The 24,322-nt window shown below is 36.8% G+C and overlaps 1 protein-coding gene across 1 annotated transcript in view; it reads left to right on the forward strand.

Annotated features, from left to right (window-relative positions):
- FBXL17 (F-box and leucine rich repeat protein 17) overlaps positions 1-24,322 on the forward strand; it is a gene marked incomplete at both ends in the record, with an annotated part of 274,001 nt that overhangs the window by 71,061 nt on the left and 178,618 nt on the right. Inside the window, 2 exons of the mRNA XM_079548625.1 lie at positions 11,915-12,022; positions 22,078-22,208. Coding sequence (XP_079404751.1) covers positions 11,915-12,022; positions 22,078-22,208 — 239 coding nt within the window. The remainder of the gene's footprint in view (positions 1-11,914; positions 12,023-22,077; positions 22,209-24,322) is intronic.

Genomic DNA, 24,322 nt, shown 5'->3' on the forward strand with positions numbered 1-24,322 from the left:
TTTACTGAGTGTGCACTCTAACCCACTCTCCAGATAATTAATGAAGATTTTAAACAAAACATTAGAAATAGTATAGATCCCTGGGGTGCTCCACTCATATCAGCCTCCAGCTAAACTTCCCGTCCCTGACCACTGCTCACTGAATCAGCTGTTTGCCTGGTTTTCAGTCCACCTCTCTGTCTGCCCATACTCAACAGCTTCTTTATGAGGATCTTATGAAAATCGGTTCAAAGGCCTTACTGAACATCAAGAAGACAATCTCTACTGCTCTGCTCTCATCTGTCATGCTATTCATTTAATTAGAGAAGCTTATCAGATTGGTCAGGCATGATTTCCTCTTGGTGAATCCATGCTGAACACTCCTGGTCATTTTCTTGTCTTTCATGTGTCTTCAAATAGTTTCCAGGATTAGCTGCCTCATTACCTCCCCAGAAATCAAGGTGAGACAGATCAACTTGTAGTTCCTGAGTCCTACTCCTTGAAGGTAAGAGTGACATTGACTTTCTTCCAGTCTTTGGTACTTCTGTCAGTTGTCACAATTGGCAACTTGGCCTTTCCATCATGTCTTTAGTACTCAGTTGTGTGTCCCATTAGATCCCACAGAGTTGTTGTAAATGTTCGTTTTGGTCAAGTATTCCCCGAGCAGATCCTCTGTATCTTCTCTGCTCCAGCCTTTTTTCCCAGCCTCTGGGACCAGGGATTCCTAAAGGCCAGTTTTGCTGGAGTCCTGTGATACCACAAGTCTGTCAGTGGGCACTTTGGGTATTGTGTCCTATGGTAAAAATGAATTTTAAAAATATGTTGAATTTGTATTTTAATTAAAAAATGTTTAAATTCAAAATATTATTCACTGTGTTTTTCTTGTTGAACTAGGAAGGCATAATGCATAAGTATGTATATATGTACAAGTTTTACTTATTAGAAGAAAACTTAATAGTTTTTAACTTCTTGTGAAGAATAGTGATTTCTGACACTACATTAAAAATTAATTATAAAATCATAGAATCATAGAATTGCCAAGGTTGGAAAAGACCTAAAAGATCATCCAGTCCAACTGTTCGCCTATTCCCAATAGCTCCCACTAAACCATGTCCCTCAACACAACATCCAGCCTTTCCTTGAACACCCCCAGGCTCGGTGACTCCACCACCTCCCTGGGCAGTCCATTCCAGTGCCTGACCACCCTTTCTGAAAAGTAATACTTCCTCATGTCAAGCTTGAATCTCCCCTGCCGTAGCTTGAAGCCATTCCCTCTGGTCCTATCACTAATGACCCGAGAGAAGAGGCCGACCTCCAGCTCACTACAGCCTCCCTTCAGGAAGTTATAGAGAGCAATGAGGTCTCCCCTGAGCCTCCTCTTCTCCAGGCTGAACATTCCCAGCTCCTTCAGCCTCTCCTCATATGGCCTGTGTTCCTATTAAAAAAAGTATCATCCTCTTTCCCTGTGTGGCAGTAATAGATCATCTGACTTAATCCTTATTGATTGTAATTCTTTGGAATTACTAGCCTTTATTTCCATCTTCACCCTTTGGCAAAGCAACATTTTACCTGTGTCAGCATGTCCCAGATTCTTGAGAAATCAGCCAATGATGCATACTGAGTTACCCAGTGAACTACCTGGGATTTTTCCCATATGGTCTGCAGGTCTGTTTCTACTTTATGGGTATTGTCCACATACTGATTGATTGACAATCATGCATACTTCCCCTTCTTTGGCTATCAGTAAGTCTAAGTCATTTGATTCTGTAATACTACCTTTCTAAGAGAGCTAACTTCTTTCTGGACAGCTGTTATAGCATCCATGCTTGCATTCTCAATGTCTTCCAGTGCTTTTGAGATGCAGTATTGCATTCTGGAGGTCTGTAACTCCTCAGATTGGGATAACTGGACTGAGGAACTTATGAAGTTCCAAGAAGACTTTAGTTAATATGTTGGGGCTTCTTATTCTTGTATTTTAATATTGGCCTCACTTAGTCCTCCCCAACCCTGATGATCTTTTGATGGATGCTTGTAGGAGGTGCTAAGAATCCTCCTATACTGTGTCCTTTCCTATTTATTGGTAATAGTTTACAAACTCTTGTCTCCACACAAGCAACAGAAGCCCTTCCTTAATGGAGGCCGCTGTTAAATTTGGAAATGTAAAATTGATCCAACGTACTTTGGAGGATAAGGGAGAGTATGTAGAGTCTTTCATGCACCTACGTGGGTCATCCCATTATGTGCCCAAAATAAAAGGTTGAATTTCGGTCCAAAAATAATGGTGTTGTTAGCTTCATCTTCTTTGCCTACCCCTAAGCAAATGGACTCCCTCTGACTGCTTTTGTATTTATATCAAGCAGTCCGTTTTAGTGACATGATCCCAAACCAGGGTACTTCCATCACTGCCTTTGATAGTTGTGTCCAGACCAAGCAATCAGAGAAGTTTAAAGTTAGAAAAGTTACTAATTGCATTGAAAAAAGGCATATTCTCTTCCCAGGCTAAAACACCTCCTGTGTACTTTAAGATAAAGCAGATTAGCAGTCGACTCATCTCTTGTTTACGAGTTTAACTTTTGACAGTGCACTTTATTTGACAGACCAGTTAGTTCCCTGGCATCTTGGTGTAACCTCCTGTAGCAATACTTTAGTTACCTCACACGCCTTATTGGTTCTACAGGGGAATGCCTCCGGCCACCCTGGAAGGGTATCAGTTAGTACCAACAATACTCCTGTTTTCTTTGGGAGTTCTCAGAAATCAGTTTGCCATTGTTGACTTGGAAGGTTCCCTTTGCCACTAGGCCCACTTGTATCCTGTTTCTGGTGCTAGGATCGTACTTCGTAGTGTAGTTCCCCTGATATGTTTTATTATTGTCCCTTAGAACCAATTTCCATAAAATACTAAAGGGCATAACAGTGTGTTCATCTGGGCGTATGCCCATCTGTCAGCTTTCTCTCTTCCCTTCTAAATCATTAATTAGATTCCTATGCTCTCTAAAATATTTTACAGGTTCTGACTCAGGTTCAGAGATTTTAAGTTTACCATCTGGAATTGAAGTCTTCTCCTTCAACTGCCTGTTCTGCCACCTAATCCAGCATCTTATTTTCGGTTTCCTATACAGTGTTACCTTTCTGATGTCCTTTACAATGTGTAATGGCCACGCTCTTTGATAGATTTACATCATACTGAATTTGTTTTCCTTGTGTGTGAGAAATCCTTGCTCTTTCCAGATGGTACTGTGCGTACCACCCTAAATACATATTTAGCATCTGTCTGTATATTTAAGGCTCTTAAGTGGCTGTTCTTTGATTACCTTGGCAGTAGCAGTTACTGCATATCCTGCCTTATGGTTTCCTTGTTTCACGAAACTGCTCTGTCAATGAACCCAGGAATCCTTAGCACTGTCCAGTGGTTCCTCCTGTAGGTTTGGTCAACTAGCATAGACAGTATCCAAGCAGTCGCACATTGCCAGCTTGGAGGTAGCTCCATATTGGTGTTCTGGGCATTCAGCAAATTGCTTCCTTCTCTTTGATCAGTTGGGCTTTCTGTTGAGGAATTTGATCATCATTTAAAGAAATTCAGCAAACTCACAGTCCATTGCACACGAGTTCTCTTTTGTTACTGCGCCATCCACATACTGCAGTAAAATTCACCCTGGGATAGAGGAACCCAAGTCTCAGTCTCAAGAGTTGACCAGTTCTCAAAAATAATTGGTCTCTCAACCCTGGGTAGCACTGTCCAGGTTAACTGAGCCTTTTCTTCCCTGTATTGGGGTTTTCCTTTTCAAAGGCAAATAACTTTAGGCCTCCTTTGGCTGAACCAGGCAAAAAAGACATCCTTCAAGTCTAGAAGGTAAACTCCACCTACTCATTACTTTAGTTGGTTAATAAAACGTATGGATTTGCTGCCACTAGGTGTATATCTTCAACAATTCCATGAATTGCTCTCAAATCTTGTACCAAAATATAGCTCTTGCCATCTGATTTTTCATCAGCAAGATTGAGGTGTTGGTGATTCACATCCAAACTCCAAAAAGTTATCTGTTATCTCTTTTATCCTTCTACAATCTCGTATCCTCAGAGGGCATTGCTTTACCTGACTGGGCTAGCTCCTGCTTTAACTTGGCTTCTATTTGGGGTTGCATCCCAAGCATCCCGGATACACACATTCCTAAGTATACAAGATTTAAGATGTCTGTAACTTCTGGGACTACAACATTGTTTTCCCAGTTTGTGTTAAAGCCAGACTTAAAATTTTTAATCAGTTGATATTGTTTGACTCTTAGCTCCAGTATTATTGAATTTAATCTCTACATCACTTGTTCTAGTAAGTCTTGCCCGAGTAATGGTTTTTGAGAACCTTGCATGTACAAGAATTTATGTATTCTTACTTGTTTTCCCAACTTATATTTAATTGCTCCCAAAAGGTAAGCCTTTTCTTTTTGGCCAGTAGCTCCTACTACTGTTACAAAGATCATCTACTGGTAGTAAGAGGCACCAGCATTCACCACAAAATAAACCTCTTTATCCCGCTCCCCAACCTGCAATTGAACCAGTGGATCTGCTAGGGTAAACTTCCCAGGTTCCCGTCATTTAGCTGTTGCGATCAGAGATGGTTCCCTCCCTCTCAACTTGGTACGACTCCTCCACCAGTGTCCCATTTCCCTGCAGTTTGAATACTGCTTCTGGTCTAGCGGGGGGAGAGCCCTCCCTGGGCTCTTCCAGGCCCCCCCACCTCTTCCTGAGGGGATCTCTGGGTCCTAGGGCCCTGCTCTAGTGCAGCAACAGTAGCAGCTGCTGCTGTTCTTCTTCCCAATTTCCTTACTAACTCTGTTCCTAAATCAATTTTTCCATATCACTCACCTCTTTTCAGCCCTGACATCCCTGTTACATCTTGCTCATCTTTCCCAAACCTTTTTCACTTTTCAAACTCTCATCATTACATACGCTACTAACATTATATTTCATATATTTTTTCTAAAAATATGTTATATATTTAATTTCACCTCCTCCCTTCCAGAGGCTTCCACTGCTAACTGGGATATTGGATTTCTCAGATCTCTGCAGATGCAGGCTATCCTCGCATCCAATGCCCCCTCCCCTCCATCTCCTTTTGTAGGTTGCACTGTTTGCAGCAGCAGTCTCAGGCCCCAGCTCTCTCTCTCACTGAGAGTTCTGCTCATGAGGGGAAGATGCAGGGGGGTTGCTCTTGTGCCAGCACAGATAAACTTACTTTTTCTTTAACTCTTTTGCCTTTGTACACTATTCCACTATTTGTACCCTCAATTATACTCCCATGCACTAGTAACAGTTACACTTTCATATACCATCAAAACAGTTTGTCCCACTCCCCTCAAATTCCACAAATCAAACAATGCAGTTCTTCACAAAAACCCAGTGCTTAGTCTCATGATTAGAATACCCAGTTATAAAAACTGGTCCTGTTACTTCATTTGTGTCCCTGGTTTCTTATTCAGTGTTACCCCTTGGCTCATTGGTGACGTGCATGGATGGAATTCCACAAGTAACATTTTTACAACTCAAATATCTTAACAATTACAAAGACAGACAATGCCAAATATAGTTATTTATACAAGGAGCAAGAAGTGCTTTTGCAGCACAAGCACCAAGCGATTACAGCAATTACTACTGTATTTCCCTGTGACTGACCTGAGAAAAGAAGGAAGAGAAAAAGAGAAGAAAATACAAACGATTTGGACACTTGCTCTAAACACTCTCCCAAGCTCATGTGCTATGTGCAGTACCATTCAGTCTGTTCCCTCAAACCTATTGGCCCTAGTGGGAGCTCCCAAGTAGCCTTCCCACCCTAGCTGGTAAGCTGACCTGTGAGCTTGCATTCCTCATAGGGGAGCACACACTCCTTCATATGTCTCCTCACAACTTATGGGTTCCCTGTTCCCAAAGTAGCTGGTCTGCAGCTGGGGCTCTTTCTGTGCTCCATGGTGGATGTGTCAGCCCAGGAACCTTCTCTGAATTTCTTGCAGTGCACCAGAAGTGTCCCCTGGGCTGACCAGCCCCACAACCCAGCAGGAAGCCTCATAACTGGCTCTCGAAATTGATGTGCAGAATCAAACTATAACCACAGAATACATAAAGCTTTGTTTACTCAGTGCCGTGCACACGCCAGATGCGGAGGGAGTATTCCCACCTAGTCTGCATACCAGGGGGCAAAAAAGGCACATACTTGAAGACTAAACTGCTTACATATGCACTAGATTTCCAGGAAAAGGTTATTACAATGTGTCCCCAAAATGATTGCCATTTTTCCCTGCCTCAAGTCTCGGTTCTTTTTATGCATGCATGGTATCTCTCAGTGTTTGTCTGGTAGTCTTCTGCTGAAGGCCGTATGTTTTTCTCGCTGTGTACTCTTTGCTGTGGGTGAAGTTGGAGGACGCTTGACTTGCTCTGGCTGGTCATCTTATCAGCTACAACTTCATCCAGCAATCTGCTGCTTCTTTGTTAATTTGTGGCTTTGCTATCCGAGCCTGCAACCTTGCATTCCAGAGATAGGATAGCTAACAATGTTATTTGGAGAAACAGATCTAAGTCTTTAGAAAAGCGTCTGTTATCTGCAATGAGAACTGGACTTAGCAAGGCCAGATCTGTAGCTCTCAATTCAGCAAGCCATGAAAGAAACACAACTTTTAACTTATTTTCCTTAATTCATGTGTATATGTGTATACTTGTATGTATTGAGCTCACCTGTAAGCTCAGGATTTGAGTAAATGCAGAATAACTACTTTTGTTCTGCATGATTTTCCTGTGTCTTCTGATCCAAATGCATTTCAGGAGTTGTGCTAACATAGAAAGAAAGTAGGGTTATGCCTACACATGTTATAGTCAATTCTTGCATGCAAGTATTCAAGGGAATACAGATCAAGGCAAATTTACATTGGTTGAGTATTTGATACAGAACAGTTGTGAGAGGCTTTGCAACATGCTACATGCAAGGCTTTATGTTGATCTTCTACGTTTATAATTTATCAAGTCTGTAGTATAAAAAAAAAAGCAAGGACATTTTAGGGCTGAATCAGTTGATCAGTTTTTTAGAAAGCTCTTTACAAACTTTCCAAATATAAAACTGAGTTCAGGTAATTTCTCACCCTTCCTTTCTTCTTGTGCTGCCCAAGATAAGCATGATGTGTTCAGGACAGGTACAAATTTATGCTGTAGGAAATAAAGAATAAAGGGCTTTCTTCTCCCATTAGTGCTGACTTGTGCAATGAACACTCAGACAACATATACATGGCATACAGACTCTTCATTTTATTTCGTATTTCACTTTACCACAGTTTATCCTAATGTCTTTCTTCTGAAAAAAAAGAAAAAAATCCTTCAGTATTTTGCAAGCTTTTATTTGTGTATTTTATATAAAGAATTGCAGATTAACATAGACTTGTAGTGTGCATGTTTCAATGGAAGAATGTGGTGTCCATTCTGGTCTAGCCAGTACTTTTATTCCTACCTCTTTTCCATTTTATGTTATGTCTGCATGAGATTCTGTAAGTTTTTATTAATTGCTATGTATTAATGGCATCTTAGTGAGAATTTGCTTGTCTTGCACCTCAAAATTCATTTTTGAATTATTCTTCAGAACTGTTCTTCTTTGCTACTTCAACTATGGAATATAAAATAAACTAATAATTACAGAATCTAATTCAGAATAGCCAAAATATTGAATTTCTGTAAAACAATACAGAACTGGAATTCGTATATAATAAGCTGTAATACAGAAGAAGAAAATGATTAAATCGTAGCTTGCTTATCATAGATCTTTTTAATAGGAGCAAAATCTGTGCTATTAGTTCCAGACCAGTGTATTTCTCATTCACAGTGCTTTAGTGCATAACTTATAAATCTTTTCTCATCATCCTATATTACTTTTTCAAACCAAGACTAATATCAAGCAAGACAGGGTGAATGAAAGTCAATGAAGGTCGACTAGACAATCAGATATTAAAGATTCTTGGAAGAACACTACTGTGATCTATAAAAAAATAGCTGTGAATTTCTGTATCCTCACTGACAATGGACTTTTTAATAGAACTGCAGTATATTTTCTTTGGTAATGTGTTTTTAGATTATTGGTCCAATTTTCTTGTATAGTATGTCTGAATGACAGTTGAAACTCTCAAATGCTTGATAGCTTGCAGAAGCTGTATTTATAATACATGTTTCACCTGTCCTGTCTCCAGAGTAATAAAGAGGACTCTGAGGAAACTGTAGCATACAATTACATATTGCATTATGAATAGAGTTAAGATTACATAGTCATTGCATATATGCTATTGCTGAGCATTTTTTATTTTTCGACTGTCACTGATCATGCAGTATGCAGAGCAAGTCATCTCTTGGCAAGTTAAGACACAATGAAAGAGATTACCATTCCTGGGACAGTAAAAATAGTCAGCTGGCCTGCATGTTTTGAGTTTAGATGTAAAATCTCAAACATGTATATCAGTGCTAGGTGCTGCAGATAATAACATAGCAGTCAATCTAACTAAACAGAATAACAACTGTTTTCCATTATAGAATAGAATTATTTTTTTTTTTTTAGCTTTATATTTAACTTTGTTATTTCTGTTTCAGATGTCTGAAACTTACCTACTTTTTTCTCCCCTGTGAAAGCATGTCTAATGAAAAATACTGTTTCTACTTACAAAGCTTGGCTTAGTATGTTTTAAGAACTATGTAAGAATACTGATGGATAGGATTCAAGCATCAGTTACTTTTACTGAACTGCAAGTCAGCATGTTTGACTACAGTCCTATGCATTTGTTTACCAAGAAAGTATAAGTTAGTTTATGTTCTCAGTCACCTTTAAAAAGAAGGACAGGGATAGTGAGAATTACGTTTTTTAGCTCCTTCATCAGATACTTTGTTTAAGAAAGTTATCATTAGATGCTTTTTATCTAGTCCAACACAGAGTTGAAGAAATGCATGAACTGTGTCAGGGGAGGGTCAACAGGCAAGGCTTACTCACCAGAGCGCAGTGAGCATGGAACAAGCTGCCCAGGGCAATGGGTACGGCCCCAAGTGCCAGAGTTCTGTGTGCGTTTGGATGGATGTAGGTGTTCTCAGGTGTAGGGTTGGGATTTTGGGTGGTCCTATGTGGAGGCGGGGGTTGGACTCAGTGATCCTTGTGGGTCCCTTCCAAGTCGGGATATAGTATGATTCTGTGATTCTGTGAAACCATCGTTCTTGTGAAACTGCAAGTGTATATGTATATGGATATGTACAGAAACATGTGTGTTTATTTTTCCTTCCACTTAGCTGCTCTCTCCAGTGAGGAAATTTTATGATGGGTAGCTAATAAAACACAGTATCTGGTGATCTCCTTTACAGACTGTCTCACTGAGAACCATGATATTAAAATACAAATTGCTATAAATGAGGCTGGGTCTGAAAAAGACAGAAGATATTCACAGGTATAATTGAGAATGCTGGTTGTGATATTGCAGTACTGATTAGGAAATTTTTATGTTTCCCATTAAAACTTGAGGTCACGTCCTACAGATCTGGTGCGTTTATGAGCTGACAGCAAAACAAGGTGTCTGCTTAAAGACATCAGTAGGTTCAGTACACAACTGTTTCATTCATTTCATATTCTAAGTAAAGATTTAAGAACAGAGATGGCCATTTGCGGTAGCAAAATGCATGACAAAAGTTGTGATTTCTCCCAGTGGAAATGTAAGACATATTCAGGTTGATAGGTTGTAAATAATTTTTTCTAAACTACGAATATCATGGGACGGGAATGATAATGAGTTAAAAATCTTTTTCTGACCAGATAGATCCTGATTACCTAACAAGCACTGGAAATGTTAACTCCCAGTCTATGATGTTTAATACTTACGATCTGCTGTCACCAATTTTTACCAAAAAACTATTTACTTTTTAATTTTTAGGATGTTTAGGATGCTGAAAATTTCATACAATTAATAAAAGGTATTTTAAGATGCAGGTTGTAATTTTATTATTAGCAGCCATTTTCAAAATCCTCATGCACCCAAATGGCAGTTATATGAAATAAACTATTATTTATTATTAAACCTTTAATTTCTCTATTAAACTTGCCACATTGATTTTCCATGAATATGCTTTCTTGCTAGCCAGGACAAACCTGTCTGAAGCAAAGAATGATACTCTAATCCTCTGTAAAGATAGTAGATTAAGTCTGTAAAATGGTTTTCCTCCTGAAGAGCAAAGGGTTTAGTTAATGTTCTGTAGAAAAGCTAGGATAGAAAGCTAGTATTGGCATATTCTGTTTTTCTAATGCTAATGTAAATGTTTTTTTTTTAACCTCTTGTAGTTAGGGAAATCATGTTTGATTTAAGGTTCTATTTGTCACAGGTTTCAGTGTCAAAATCTTCAAAATTCCCAGAGAGTGTGACAGTCCTTAGATGAGAAAATTGTGCAAAGATGAAAATATAAGACATTGTCAGATCAAAATGAAAGAAGAAATTTCTTATTACAGTTTTTTTTTTTTTTTTAATCTAAGTATGTAGACTGAAGGCATAGGTTAATGCAGAAAAAACATGGCCAGTGCTCATTTCATTGTTGATTCTGTTTAACTGGCCCTTTTTTCCTTTTCTTTTGATCTGTTTTCAGGTTTGTAAACATCTAGCTCCTGAGGTCTTGCCTTTCATTTGTAGTTGGGTAATGTGTAACTAGAAAACTGTTTACTCATTGAGAAACTGTTGCTTTTTAGACCTATATAAACTGCACCCAATAACCCCATATCAAAACAGCTTAAATGTGGTATTGTGTCTATAATCTTGTTGGTCTCCTTTATCTCTGGCCTATCTTTTCAAAAATTGCCTTGTCACAGTCTCACCAAGCTTGCCATATGCTGCCAGCATGCACTTAAGTGACATGTTAGCCAAGCAAATATGAACTGTGGATAAATATGATACATAGCACAATAAGAATACTGTTTGCATGTATGTGTTCACCTGAGGCTGAGTTACGGACTTGATATTTCAAGATTTCTTTTGCTTCTGAGTTCTCTGATGACAAGAATATGTTATTGTATATCCATAATGTTCTCAAGCATTCAAGGCTTAAGATTCCAGACACAGTGAGACTCTCAATTCCAGTACAATTTTGCTGGACAGTACAGTTTTTATCCCAAAATCAAAATGGAGTTTTGTACTACTGTCATTTGCATTGGGAATTTATACTGCTCAGAAAAGAAAAAAAATAATACAACTTGCTTAAAGAAAAATAAGGAGATTTCTTAAGCATATCCATTTTACATCCTTCACAAACTTGGCAAATAATTCTCCTTTAGGTATACCTGCAAAACACTGCATTAATTTGTGTCTCATAGCTATTGGACAAAATAAATGGTTGAGAAATTCATTTAAATCACAATAATAAAGTAGGTAAAATCTCCATTTAAAGGGTAAATGACAATGAATGATATAAAATAATGTCTTTGTTTCAGTAACTGAAATTGTCTAGAAAGGGGTTGGTAACTTAGGATATGTCGGAGTTCAAATTCTTTGCTGAAGAAATGATGCATGGCAATGTTCAGCATGATTCCCTAGGATGACAATCAAATTTGTTAGTATTTTGATGTCTATGTGTAATTTATGGGAATAGTGGATAGAATAGTCTCTTGGGTTATCTGCAGATAAGCAGAATGAATTTCAGTTGCCATCATTCTTTCTTCTTCTATTTTTCCTTCTCCTCCAAGATGATGATCCTTCTCTTTCATCATCCCTCTTCATACACTTCTACAGATATGTATGAACATCTAACATTTTCTTTCAAACTCTTAAAATAAATTGTAGTAGTGATAACATGAATAAAACTATTAATGAGGATCTTGCCAAAGTTACAGGGAAAATAGATTATATTATGTATGTACTCATATCACCTATTCAACTATACCCGTGTATCTTTTCTGCAGGTGACAGATCAGTCAGTGAAAGCATTTGCTGAGCACTGTCCCGAGCTGCAGTATGTTGGTTTCATGGGCTGCTCCGTTACATCTAAAGGAGTAATTCACCTCACTAATGTAAGTATCACAGCTGCTTTTATTTTCTCACTAGCATTTCTGACTGTTGCCAAACAATAGATATCAACCAGGTCATGCTGCCAGGGATAGAAACATGACAAGATAAAGTTTGTATTATTTGAATTTGGATTGTTTGGATTTGGATTTCCTTGTTTAAAAACAAAAGCAAAAACAAACAAACAAACAAACAGGAAAAATGTATTTACTAATGGTGTTCATAGGGGATGGTGCTGGGTCTGGTCTTGTTCAGTATTTTTATTGACAATGAGGGGATAGTGTCCACCCTCAGCAAGTACACTGATGAAACCATGCTGGGAGCATGGCTGACACATCTGAAGGCTGTGCTGCCATTCAGAGCGATCTGGACAGGCTGGAGGGTTGGGCAGTGAGAAATCAGATGAGGTTTAACAAAAGCAGTTGTCGAGTCTTGTACCTGGGAAAGAATAACAGCATGTATTAGTACAGGTTGGGGCATGAGCTGCTGGAGAGAAGCGCTGGAGAAGGACACGGATGCTCTGGTGGACAACAGGTTGGCCATGAGCAAGCAATGTGCCCTGGTAGCTGGTAGGCCAATGAGATCCTGGGGTGCATTAAAAGGAGCGTGGCAAGGGAGGATCGAGGAGGTGATCCTCCTCCTCTACTCTGCCCTGGTGAGGCCTCACCTAGAGTACTGTATCCAGTGGGGACAGAACAAGTGGAAATGGCAATAAACTGGAGCATAGGAAATTCTGCACCAATATATGAAGGAACTTCTTCACTGTGAGAGTTATGGAGCGCTGGAACAGGCTGCTAAGGGCGGTTGTAAATTCTCCTTCTCTGGAGATATTCAAGACCCACCTGGATACCTACGTATGCGGCCTGCTGTAGGAAGCCTGCTTTGCAGGGGAATAGGAATCGATGATTTCTAGAGGTCCCTTCCAAACCCTGCAATTCTGTGGTTCTGTGATATTCAAGGGATGGCACTTTCTCTCACAATTAATAATGCTATATAGTGAAATGTTTTTAAAATGCCTAGTTATGCTAGACTTTGTTGCTAACACAAAAAATTCTTGAACTGAAAGTACATGATTCTGAATGCAAGAGATTTAGATAATCCCTTCACTGCAACAATATATCCCCTGTGCACGCACATTTTGTATATAATCCACATCTGTACTATAATTCATATGTAGTGTGCGAATTATATTTTATTTCCTTTTCTTTTACTCCTACATAAGAGGAGTGATGTGCAGGAGAATTTTTTTTTTGTGTGTGAACCTGCAAAGATTAGTGAAAGTATTCAATAAAATGAATTATTTGGATGAGGTGATAAACAGCCTATTAGTTAAAATTCCCAGCTGAAACTAAATTGAGAAATAATGTAAACATCAAGGAGATCAGAAAATGTACCTGTGACAAAGAAGTTGGTATTCTTTTAAATACTGGTATTTATAGCTAAGAATTAAAAAAAATAAAAATAGTGAATGAGAAAATAGAACCTAATTATAGAATCATTTGAGTTGCAAAGGACCTTTAAACTTAGTCTAGCTCCCATGCAGTGGACACCTACAGCTTGATCAGGTTCCTCAGACTGTCTAGTCTGTCTTTGAATGCTTCCAAGGACGGGGTGTCCATCTCCTCATGTCCATCTCCTCACTGGGCAACTGTTGCAGTGCTTCACTATCTTTATCATAAAAAACTTCTTCCTTATATCCAGTCTAAATTTCCCCTATTATAACTGGTAAACATATCTGTAGAAATGGGAATTCAATATAACCAAGTTCTGCTAAACAATGAACGCAACAGTTCAGTTGGAAAGAACCTACAAAGACCACCTAGTTCAACTGACCACTTCAGCACTAACCAAATAAAGCATTTTACCAATAGCATTGTCCAAATGAACGCAGACAGGCATGAGACATCAACCACTTCTCTAGGAAGCCTATTTCAGTGGCTAACCAACCTCATGGTGAAGAAATTTATCCTAGTGTGCAGTCCAAACCTCTCCTGGTGCAGTTTTGTTTTGTTTCTGTTTTTTTTTTTTCCCCATCCTGCCATCAGCTCCCAGGGGCAGAGCCTGGCCTGAGCCTTCTGCTCGCCTCCTCAGGGAGCAGGTCACCTCACTGATGTGATCTGTAACGCTCACTAAGTGTAATTTTAACATACAAGTGACATTCAGTGCAGTGTGTGAGTGGATTGCTTTCTCTTATTTTGTTTTCTAATATTTGTTGATACTTTAAGGTGAGATCCTTACTAAAAACAGTTGCATTATAGGCAAGGGTTTTGATGTCTTATACTGAGGGAAAAAGAGTGGGTAAGGAGGTCTTTCCCATCACAGTGTGAGACAGTAGCAAATTTAGCACTGGAATTCTGAAACTACTGAGAAGTGGTATCTTGTTAAACTTGCTGACATTGATAGTTCTTTCCATGTACCTCTGCCAGATGACTTGTTTCATTCATGGTGCAGCAGGCAGTTTTAAGTAGAACTCTGAATTGCACTGAAGCATCTGGCACCAGCACACATTTCATTTCTACAGTTTTTGTTTGGAGGAAATAACTATTGGGAATGACGACAAATATCTGTGGAACAATAGCTTTATCTTAAACTGCTGTGTCTGTCTTTTCCAGAATTAATTTGTCAATGACGTCATTGTTTGGGTTTTTTTTTTGGTCTAAATAGTGTGCATTTTTTACCATCAGTTCATAAATGGTTTTAAACAGTCATGAATGGTCATACTAACCTATTTAAATTCTAAGAGAATGTGGAATCTGTTCTTAGCTCTGACCTGTGAACGTGTCCTGCAAGGCTGTGTAGAGCAAATACTCTCTGTTCTTCTTTCTGTGTGCAAACCAGAGATAACAGCACTGGCTGCTGTTGTAAAATTTGTGACTGACAGATGTATAGAAATTGAGTGGTTTATTATTACTGTATTTTCACTTTAGTAATGTTAGCTCCTCTTTAAAAATATTGGCACTTAGATATTCTGCATTACAGTGCTGCTTAATAGCTTTTTAAATATCTATTCATGGAATATAGTAGTGAATGCGTTCTATGTTATAGAAAAGAGGAAACATTCAATATTTCTTTTCAATATTTTTGTTCCCCATCACGGTGATACTAAAAATTTTTTTTTTTTTTTTTTTGAGGAAAAATCTGTTATAATTCTAGCACTTCTTTTCTTTCAAGTTAGTACAACCTAAGAAAATATACGCCAGGTAAATTATGTAAATGATTACTGGGCAAGTAGAGAAGCACTGCATACTGCATACACAGAGAGGGAGAGGGAGGAAAGGAAGGAGCATCTTTATTCAATTCAGACTGGCAGACTCTCAGTTGTAACCAGAGGTTTGTTGATATTCTAAGTTGATGACTTAGAATATTTGTCTTGTAACTGTAATATGTGAAACAATGTCATAATTAGTTCAACATTTCTCAACTTTGTTGAGAAACAGTGAGTTATAATTCTGTTTATCCAATTTATTTCATTGTCTTCTTCCTTTGAATTTTGACGTGTGTACTGAAGTAATTGCTTTATAGCTGTGTACTTCTATCTGTACTTCCACACTTCTGAAGGACTGTGTTTGGGTAAAATTTATTACAGCCATCATCAAAATAAGTGTCATGTTATAAAGTCATATTATCTAGGAGAACTTTTTTATTTTATCTGTATCTTTATCTCATAATATCCCTGAGTGTCATGACCAATCATACCTATGCCTGAGTCAGTGGCCAGTATTAGGTCAGTCAAAGTTGGGATTTGTAGACCAAATATCGAGGAGTTATTCAGAGCTGACATTATTCACTTGACAGATTTTTAATGTTATCATCTACACGTGGCTAGACTGATTGTGAAAGAGCCTTTTCTAAACTGAAGTACTGTGTGCTCCCTTTCTTCAGTTACTGATTTATTTTCACATAAAATGTGCTTACTTGTCCTTTTTATGGTAATATTTCAGCGTACTTTCTACTCTTAAAGTTTTATTCCCTCCTAACATAATTTTTCCTCTATGTCTAGGTCTAGAGAATTTTTTATTTTATTTTAAACAATTAGTAAAACAAACTCTATTTCATGAGGAGGCATATAGTTGATTTGAATCTGCTTGCATTTGATAAGATGTCCTAGGATTAGTCTTCCAATCATGGGAAAAGTTCCTTACAATTTCTGAACATAATGATTCTGTAGGATTCTTTCTGGGGTTTGCCTTCACACTAAAAATGTGGCAGTGCTATGTAAGCAACCCTTTGTCAACAGTGTACAGGCTGATTTGTCCCGGTTCCATTAATAGGGGGGTGAAGGGACCCATGGATCCGTGCCCTGGAAAGGGGTAAGGAGAAAGGATAGAGAGATGGGCCCAAAGCAAAACGGAAGCAACCATCTGAGGAGAAATAAATTTACAAACTAAGATATAGGAATGCAAAATAACAGATGACAGGATGAGGGGAAATGGCCTCAAGTTGCAGCAGGGTAAGTTTAGGTTGGATATTAGGAAACACTTCTTTACAGAAAGGGTTGTTAAGCACTGGAATAGGCTCCCCAGAGAGGTGGTTGAGTCACCATCCCTGGATGTGTTTAAAACCCATTAGAATGTGGTGCTCAGGGACATGATTTAGCGCAGGGTTGTTAGTTAGGGCACTGTGGTTAAGTCATGGTTAGACTTGATGATCTTTAAGGTTTTTTTGCAACCTGAGTGATTCCATGATTCTATGATTCTGTAAAACAGTAGAATTGAAGGTAATAAAACAAATAAAGTGAGAGAGAGCGTCCAAAAGCTGAAGGCCCTACTCTAATGCTGTGACGAGACATGTGGTCAGGATGAGTAGAAGGGAGGAGAGCCCAGTCCTGTGACCTTGCCAGGGATTTTCTCTCTTCTCTGAACACAAAGTCCTCTGGGGTATGCAGTTCTTCTGCTCTTCTGGGACAGGTACCCAGAACTGGAGCATTAACTCTTTTAGTCCCAATGCTCTACGTGATGTTGTGATGTGTAATACTGATAACCAAAAATCGTAAAACCATGACAACCTTTTTACATCATGTAAAACTAAACCTGACCTTTCCGCACATGAAGTTAACAGTGTCTATCCTAAGAGATTCTTTTCATCATTTATAAGAGTTTGATTCTTGTAACCACAGTTTTTTGTGTTGAAAAAAAAGCAGAACAGACATTGCAGAGAATGTTGATTGCATGATTTGGAAGGGCTTCAGTACTCTGTAGGCGTATGAAAATTTCCAAAACAAAAATGGTTCATTAGGTGTACTTGAGAGCAAATAACGTAGACAGTAAATTATGATTCAGTGATAATGCGTTTTAACAGCAACTATTATTTCCAGTTTATAAATTCCAACTTTCATATCTCAGGTACTATATATGCAGTTTAAGTGTGCATACAAGTAGTGCTTTCTACTGCTTTACAGTGGGCTTCACCCATTGAAAGGAAGGTAGTATATTTATTTTCTGTAGTTTAACTTCTGAAAGTATGCATGCAAGAGTTTGAAAAACCTGAATTATTATTATCATTCAGGTTGGAAGACATAGCAGTCTTCAAAAACAGTCTTCAAAACCAAGTTATCTTTTTGTCTTTTGTAAGTTGTGAAATTCAGCCGTGCTTTTTACACAGTTTTTGAACATGTATTCCTTATTTAAGCATTTCTGATTTAAACTCAGTGTTCTGCAGTGTTTAAGGAATTAAATTAAATGTCATGAATGTGCAGAACATTAAATCAGTCTATTGTAAAATAGTTCCTTCCATAAGTATTGAACCATTTTCCAGTTTTTAAACCATATATGATTACTATTTCATGAAATTGTATATCTCAATAATATAGTTCTGTTTCTTCGGTTTATTTTAAAATCAAAATTAATGTATGTGCCTTTTTAAAAAATGGTTTATAGATTCTATTGACATAATGGTAAAAAGAAAACTAAAAGAGAAAAACATGGCAGTAACTTAAATTCTTTTTGTGGTTGCTCGTTTTTTACTTCCTGTGATCATACATTTCCTTTGGAGGGTTTAAATCAGAGACCATTTTATTCCCTGATGGTATATATACACTGAGAGAGTCAAGTAAATTAAGCTTAATTAGCAGAAGATGTGAATTTAAAGCTAATTAAGTCCTTATAAGTATTTCCTTCAGAAATAATTTGGCTTTAGTTCTGAAGAGGATCGATCTTATATGAATTGTTTTAGGAATCATATCTTCAGAGGAATTATGTGTGTGGCAAAAAAATTACAAACTCATTTTATTTGTGGTTCCTTACAGTAACAGCTAAATATTTACAGTAGATGAGTTTACACTGAAAAACAACCTGTAATCCAATTTTTACTATCCACAGCAAATGAAGTAGATCCTAAATTTTCACAGATTCAATTCAAGCATTCTCTGTCTCATTCTTGTTCTCTAGCCCCAGTACTTTTCAAATTCTCTAGTTTCTTGAGTTGCATTCCACATATTTTAGTTCCCCTGTTGGAAATATTATGAACTTGGTAGCATTCTAACACAGAAATACCATGATAATCTCTGAGTCTTTAAATGTATGAACTTCCATAAAATTTAATTTATATTAAGCAACAAACAAATATTCAAGAAAAGTGCCACTACAGCTTAAAATATGTAATGTACAAAAGTAGTAATTTTTTAAAAAGAATACTTTTTTTTTTTTTTTCCAAGCATGTGAAACTCTGGTTTTCAAATTTCCTTTGCCTCAAGCCATTTTGTGATATAAGTTGGTCTGTTTCATTTGTTATTCATGGTGCCACAATTTTTTTTCTATGAATTTTCACAGGCAATCTCCTCGCAAATCCTTTATGTACGGGGCTGTCAATTGTCTGACAATTTGTGAAACTGAGGGAAGGGAGCAACATCCTGTTCCTTCCTAGTCTCATTCATCAATCCAGACTCCTCATAAAATCTGAACACTCTTTCACTATTTCATACAATTTTAGCACAGAGTTCTGAGTCAAAATTCAGGATCATAGAAAAACTGTATATATGTAGCAAATAAACTTCGTTTAACTTTTCCTCTTTTCCCTTAATTCTGCATTTTATTTTTCATTTCATTTTTAAGCACTCTATCTGCTATCTGCATTGTCGATTTTATTGTCAAATTGAATACAGGGCATTTTGTTTGCTAGAGTTGAGCTTAGATTCTGTTAATAGAGAGCATTCTTTATAGAGCTATAGAATTAAGAGTTGGAGAAAAATGTAAAAAAGCATATTTAAAAGAACGGCCCTAACATTTGGTGATAAAGTGATACTTCTATATGATGAAAATGTGTTTTGAACAGGGGGTGGGGGCGCCAAGACAAACCTTCTATCTGTTGCCCTAACACTGAATAGTCAAGTAATAGAATATACTTCTCTGTGAAAAAATGTTGATCAAAACCATGCTTTATTCATCTCAGGATTTATGCATTCAAGGCTCAAATGTCCCAACTATCCAAAATGTCAGCTTCAGAGAAGTTAAGTTGTTTCATATTGAACTAGTTTTAGATGTGAGAGGTAAAGGTAGCTATAAAGTATATGCAACTGATCTTGCCTGTGACAGAAAAAAAAATAGGTAAAAGCTGCTTTTGAAACACTACTAATTTTGTCACTTACTCACACTTAGATTTCACGTAATTTTTGAGTGTAGCCATGTAAAACTAGAATATTTTTTTCCTGGGGAATAACAAATTCTGCTGCGTTCATCGTTGCCTGAAATGGGTAGGTTCTCTAATTTAAAATCATTTTAGGTGCTGTTTTAAAAAGAACTGATTTTCGTACGTTAACTCGTCTTTATTTTAAGTTCATGGTCTTTTCTCTCTAAGTAATTTCAATGACAAAGACTTAGAAGAACTGTTACCCACTCCGGTATGTTGTCTTAAAGCAAAGTTTGTTTATATATCAGGATTCTGTTTTTCTCAGAGGGAACATTCTCAACTTTTATTTGAGGACTCTTTGAGGTAAATATTTGCATAACATCATAGAGCATGTCTACTGCTGAAATGCCCATTAGGTTTATTTCGTATGCTAAAAATTCAGCTGTCCGATATAAAATGGTTCTCTAGTTATTTTGGTGGACATGAGTTTAGGACGTTTGACTTTGATTCTCATTTCCATAACAATCTGCAAATCTAATCAGTGTATTTGTGCCTCATTTCCCTGTTTTATAAGTAAAGAATAAGGCATTAAATAATTTAAAGCAAGATAAGCATAGGTAGAATAGGTAGAGATAGAACATGGTAAAATTGTAATCACTGCAAGAACCTTTTAAACCAGAATTTAGTAAAGTTGTCCTGCTGCAATCATATGTACATTACATTACTCTTGACTTTCTGTGAGTTGGGTTAGTCAGCACTGGTGTATTTTATGCAGAATCATTACAGGGGAACAGAAACAAGCTGTTCCATCTCAACTGGGTGTTGGTATTTATAGATTCTTTGCCCAAAGTGGAGAAATCTTTTACACATTGCTACTGATACATAAAACACATGCAGTGATTTTTCAGGTTTTGTCCATGCAGTTACAAAATAAAAGTGATAGAGTGATTTCTACATTTCAGGAAGCATATTTGAGATAGGAGTCATTAATTTGTGTTAGAACTTCACATAGAGATTCAAGCATGTCATAGGTATTGAACAAGTTATTGACAACATAGTGCAAAGGCTGAATTGTCTCACATGAATGAAGGTGAGGATAACTCAAGTTATGTTGTGCTTCTCCTTTTCGTAACTTGGGGAGAAAAATGACAGGTTGCTTGTGGAGGATGCATAGAAGATGTGCGCAGAAGATACTGCTCTCACAGGAAACTTAGAATTATGCCTATAAAAAACAGAAGAAACAGAAGTGCAGTAGGACTGCAACAAGGAACTCAGCAGTACTTTTTAATACTAGGAATATATTTCTCTTACTTCCTCTAAAAATGGCCTGCAATTGCCTCTCAGAGGTCAGGCTCCATAATTCTATACTTGTTCAGCAGAATTACTGGAAGCAATATGTGGTTTATCTTCAAATTTTAGAAAATGTTAAAAACTTTTGGGGCAAATTGTGAGAATACCAGTTTCTGTGGAAGGCTACCTACGTTTCGGGTTTTTTTCCCCTTAAATATATTGACTTAATAATTAGCTACTGAAGTGGACCAAGTTATATGATCTCAGTTGTATGCCTTTACTTAATCAAATCCTTAGTGACCTAAATCACTGAATAGGATTATTTTCTCTCTCTTACAGTGAAGGTAAATTTAATTAAGTGTCAGTATTACCTAATGCAATTATTTTTTCCAGAGTATAACAGAGATTATTTCAGACAGCTTATAAAGCAAACACCACTTGGAAGTTATTATGATTAAACTGATCTATTGTTTGAGGATGCTACAAAAATAGTTATAAATTTCCTTGTATGAATCCATAGCTCAGGAAAGTAGTAAGAACATTCTGTCTGTTTTTGAAGGACATTATAGTGATTATAATAGGAACAAATCAGGTTAATTGGTGCATAAATATTAAATCATCTTGTTCTGCAACTCTGATCTTTTTTTATTTGGAGTATCAAAGTTATTATTGATGACTGTAAGGTAAGACTATTGTATACATATTTTATTTTTCATGTAGTGAGATGTACACAGTTTGAAAACCTTGGACTGTTGAGTCTTTAATCATGTGCATTTAAGTATTTGAGCACAAATGTCACAAATGTGCTGTCTTGCCTTTCTTTACTGCCCTTCCTTTCTTTAATTAAATGAGTTGGTATGCCACTTTGGTGACCTACACCATGTACAGAAAGTGAGGAGGGATGCCGAGATCTTTCATGATGTGTACTGGACCATGAACAAGAGATTCTTGATGTCATGGAGTGACTGAAACTTGTCTGAATTCCAAATGTGAGAGTAGTCTTCAGATGCTTAAGTTATGTTAGATAAATATCTCTGTTTTGTGGTTGCTTTTTTTTTTTTGTGGAAATACGTTAACTTCATTTTTCTTGACTAGTTTGCATAAATATGTGATTAAAAAGCTTTCAAAAGTTTTTATAACCATTATTTATGTGAATAAGTTTTCTATATGAATGTTTTATTTATTTCTGTCATGTTTGTCTCAACAGCTAAGAAATCTTTCTAGCCTGGATCTACGTCATATCACAGAACTGGATAATGAAACAGTGATGGAAATAGTGAAGAGATGCAAAAACCTTAATTCCCTCAATCTGTGTCTGAACTGGATCATTAATGACAGGTAACGTCATTCTAAGATCTAATACTAGTGTAAAGCAAAATCAACTAGTTATATTAGTTGAGAATACTTCTTCATGTCTTGGGGGTTGGAGGAGATGAGTAAAACCAACTGTTTTTTGAGTTGTTCTTGTTTGGTGTGGGGAAATCATTTAAACATACCTTACGTGCTCTTATGTGTTCTTGTTGTGGAAAGTTTGCTTATGATTGGATGGCATCCCTAATTGGTTGTTTGCTGTAGATTACATGAGAATGTGCTCTTTAACATGCCTGACTGAAATGTACATTTACTATGAATCTTTCCATAAGTGGAGAGCATTTGAACAGATTTAAACATACATGAACAACGAAGCATATTTTTGTCTACGTAAGGAAAAATAAATTGCTATTATGAGTTAAGTCATCAAATTTATGTTTGTTTAGAAAGCATAAAATCCTTTACCTTTTGGCAAATAAAGCAGAATGAGACTGAAAGGATAACTGGGATATTAATGAAATCTTTTCCTTCTGACTAGTATGCACTACATTAAGGAGAACCGGAAAGAGTGCTTAGAATGACTTTTCTTCCGTATGGCTGTGGACTTTTTCATATATTTGCTCTTTCAAGTCTTTTAGAATGTATTCAAGTGAAAATAAGCTTAAACTTTGACAAAAGTATGATGTTCTAAAATTAGTAATATAGAAATGTGTTGAATATGAAGTACCATTGAATTTTTACTACTGCTCCTCTTTCTTAGCTTATTAGGCTGGTTTTGGGTTGTTTGTTTAGGTGTTATTTGGGGTAGGGGTAAGGATATCCTTACTTTGGCATTGAAAGCACTTAATTGCCCTATTTCATTATAGGGCCATATTTGATGAGAAAAACTACTGTAGTGGAAAATTTTAGAATAATTAAAAAAAAAAAAAACTAAGGTGAAAAATGTAAATTTAAAAGGTGGGGGTTTTTAAGGTTATAATTGGTTGGAGTAGTATACTTTACTGCAAGAACATTGTGAGTAAAACAGTCTGCTTGGTATTATCCAAAGTGATTCTTTTCAAACTGTTTTGAAGTTTGTTACTGAACTAGAGTATGCAGTGTGTCTTTTACCTGTGTGCATATAACTCTGAAACTTCATGCCGAGTAGAGTTATGAAATTTAACAAAAAAAGGAAACTGTTTCCATCACTGACAGTTATTCCGCACTTGTGAACTTTTAGATAATTGACTTCTGTCTCTGTAGTTGTTTTAATTTTGCTTCTTATTACACAGGTACGTTTTCAAAGCTTAAATTGTAAGAGATGGCCACAGATTTAATTTAGCTATTCAAATTATCTTCCAGCTAAAACAAACAGAGAAAATATGGAAAATGATGAACACTTTTATTAAATTTTATTGAGAGGTAGTCGTTCAGTAGTTTAAGAATTTTTCCCATTTTACAATTAGCTTGAAACATTAATATGTATGAAGTCATTTCTCCCAGTTTCCACATGTACTGAATTAAAGGATATTGAAAACAATATGAAAGGTATGTGATATAGCAATAGTCTTTAATCAGCATGGAGACACATTCAGCAGAGTATTATTAGTGTATTTACTTTGAAGAGTTGGGTGAATATTCAGAAATTCAAAGAACTGTTCAGGTATTTACCAGATAAAAATCTAAATTAGTGTAAGCTCAGTTAGTTTATTAATGATCTAAGGTATGATGAACTTTTCATTTGATAGCAGGCCATAGCTCCTAGTTAGAAGGGGTGTCAGAGGGTTTTTAATACCTTTGAGAAGACTTTTTGATCGTTGTATCCATCACACACAATATAGTACCAGTCTAAGATATACCAAATAGAATTAGTTTCCCCCTTTTTTTTTCCCCTTAACACATTATCAACCCAGCTTATTGTCTTCTACTAATTTTTTTTTACAAACTTACTAAGACATTTTAATTCTCTGTAGTACATGAGAAGATTGTTGGGTTTTTAAATAAAGAAAAAAAAAACATTTGGGGCTTTGTTTGTTTACTTTCTTTAAAGTCAAGGAAAACTGTTTTTTTTTCAATCCTTGGTGCAGAACCCTGACTGAAATAGAACCAGAAAGTTCTCTTGTAGTAGAATAGTGTTAGATTTTACAGCTGAAGTAAATCTC

This window comes from Tetrao urogallus (genome assembly GCF_951394365.1).
Source record: "Tetrao urogallus genome assembly, chromosome: Z".
Lineage (NCBI taxonomy): Eukaryota > Metazoa > Chordata > Aves > Galliformes > Phasianidae > Tetrao > Tetrao urogallus.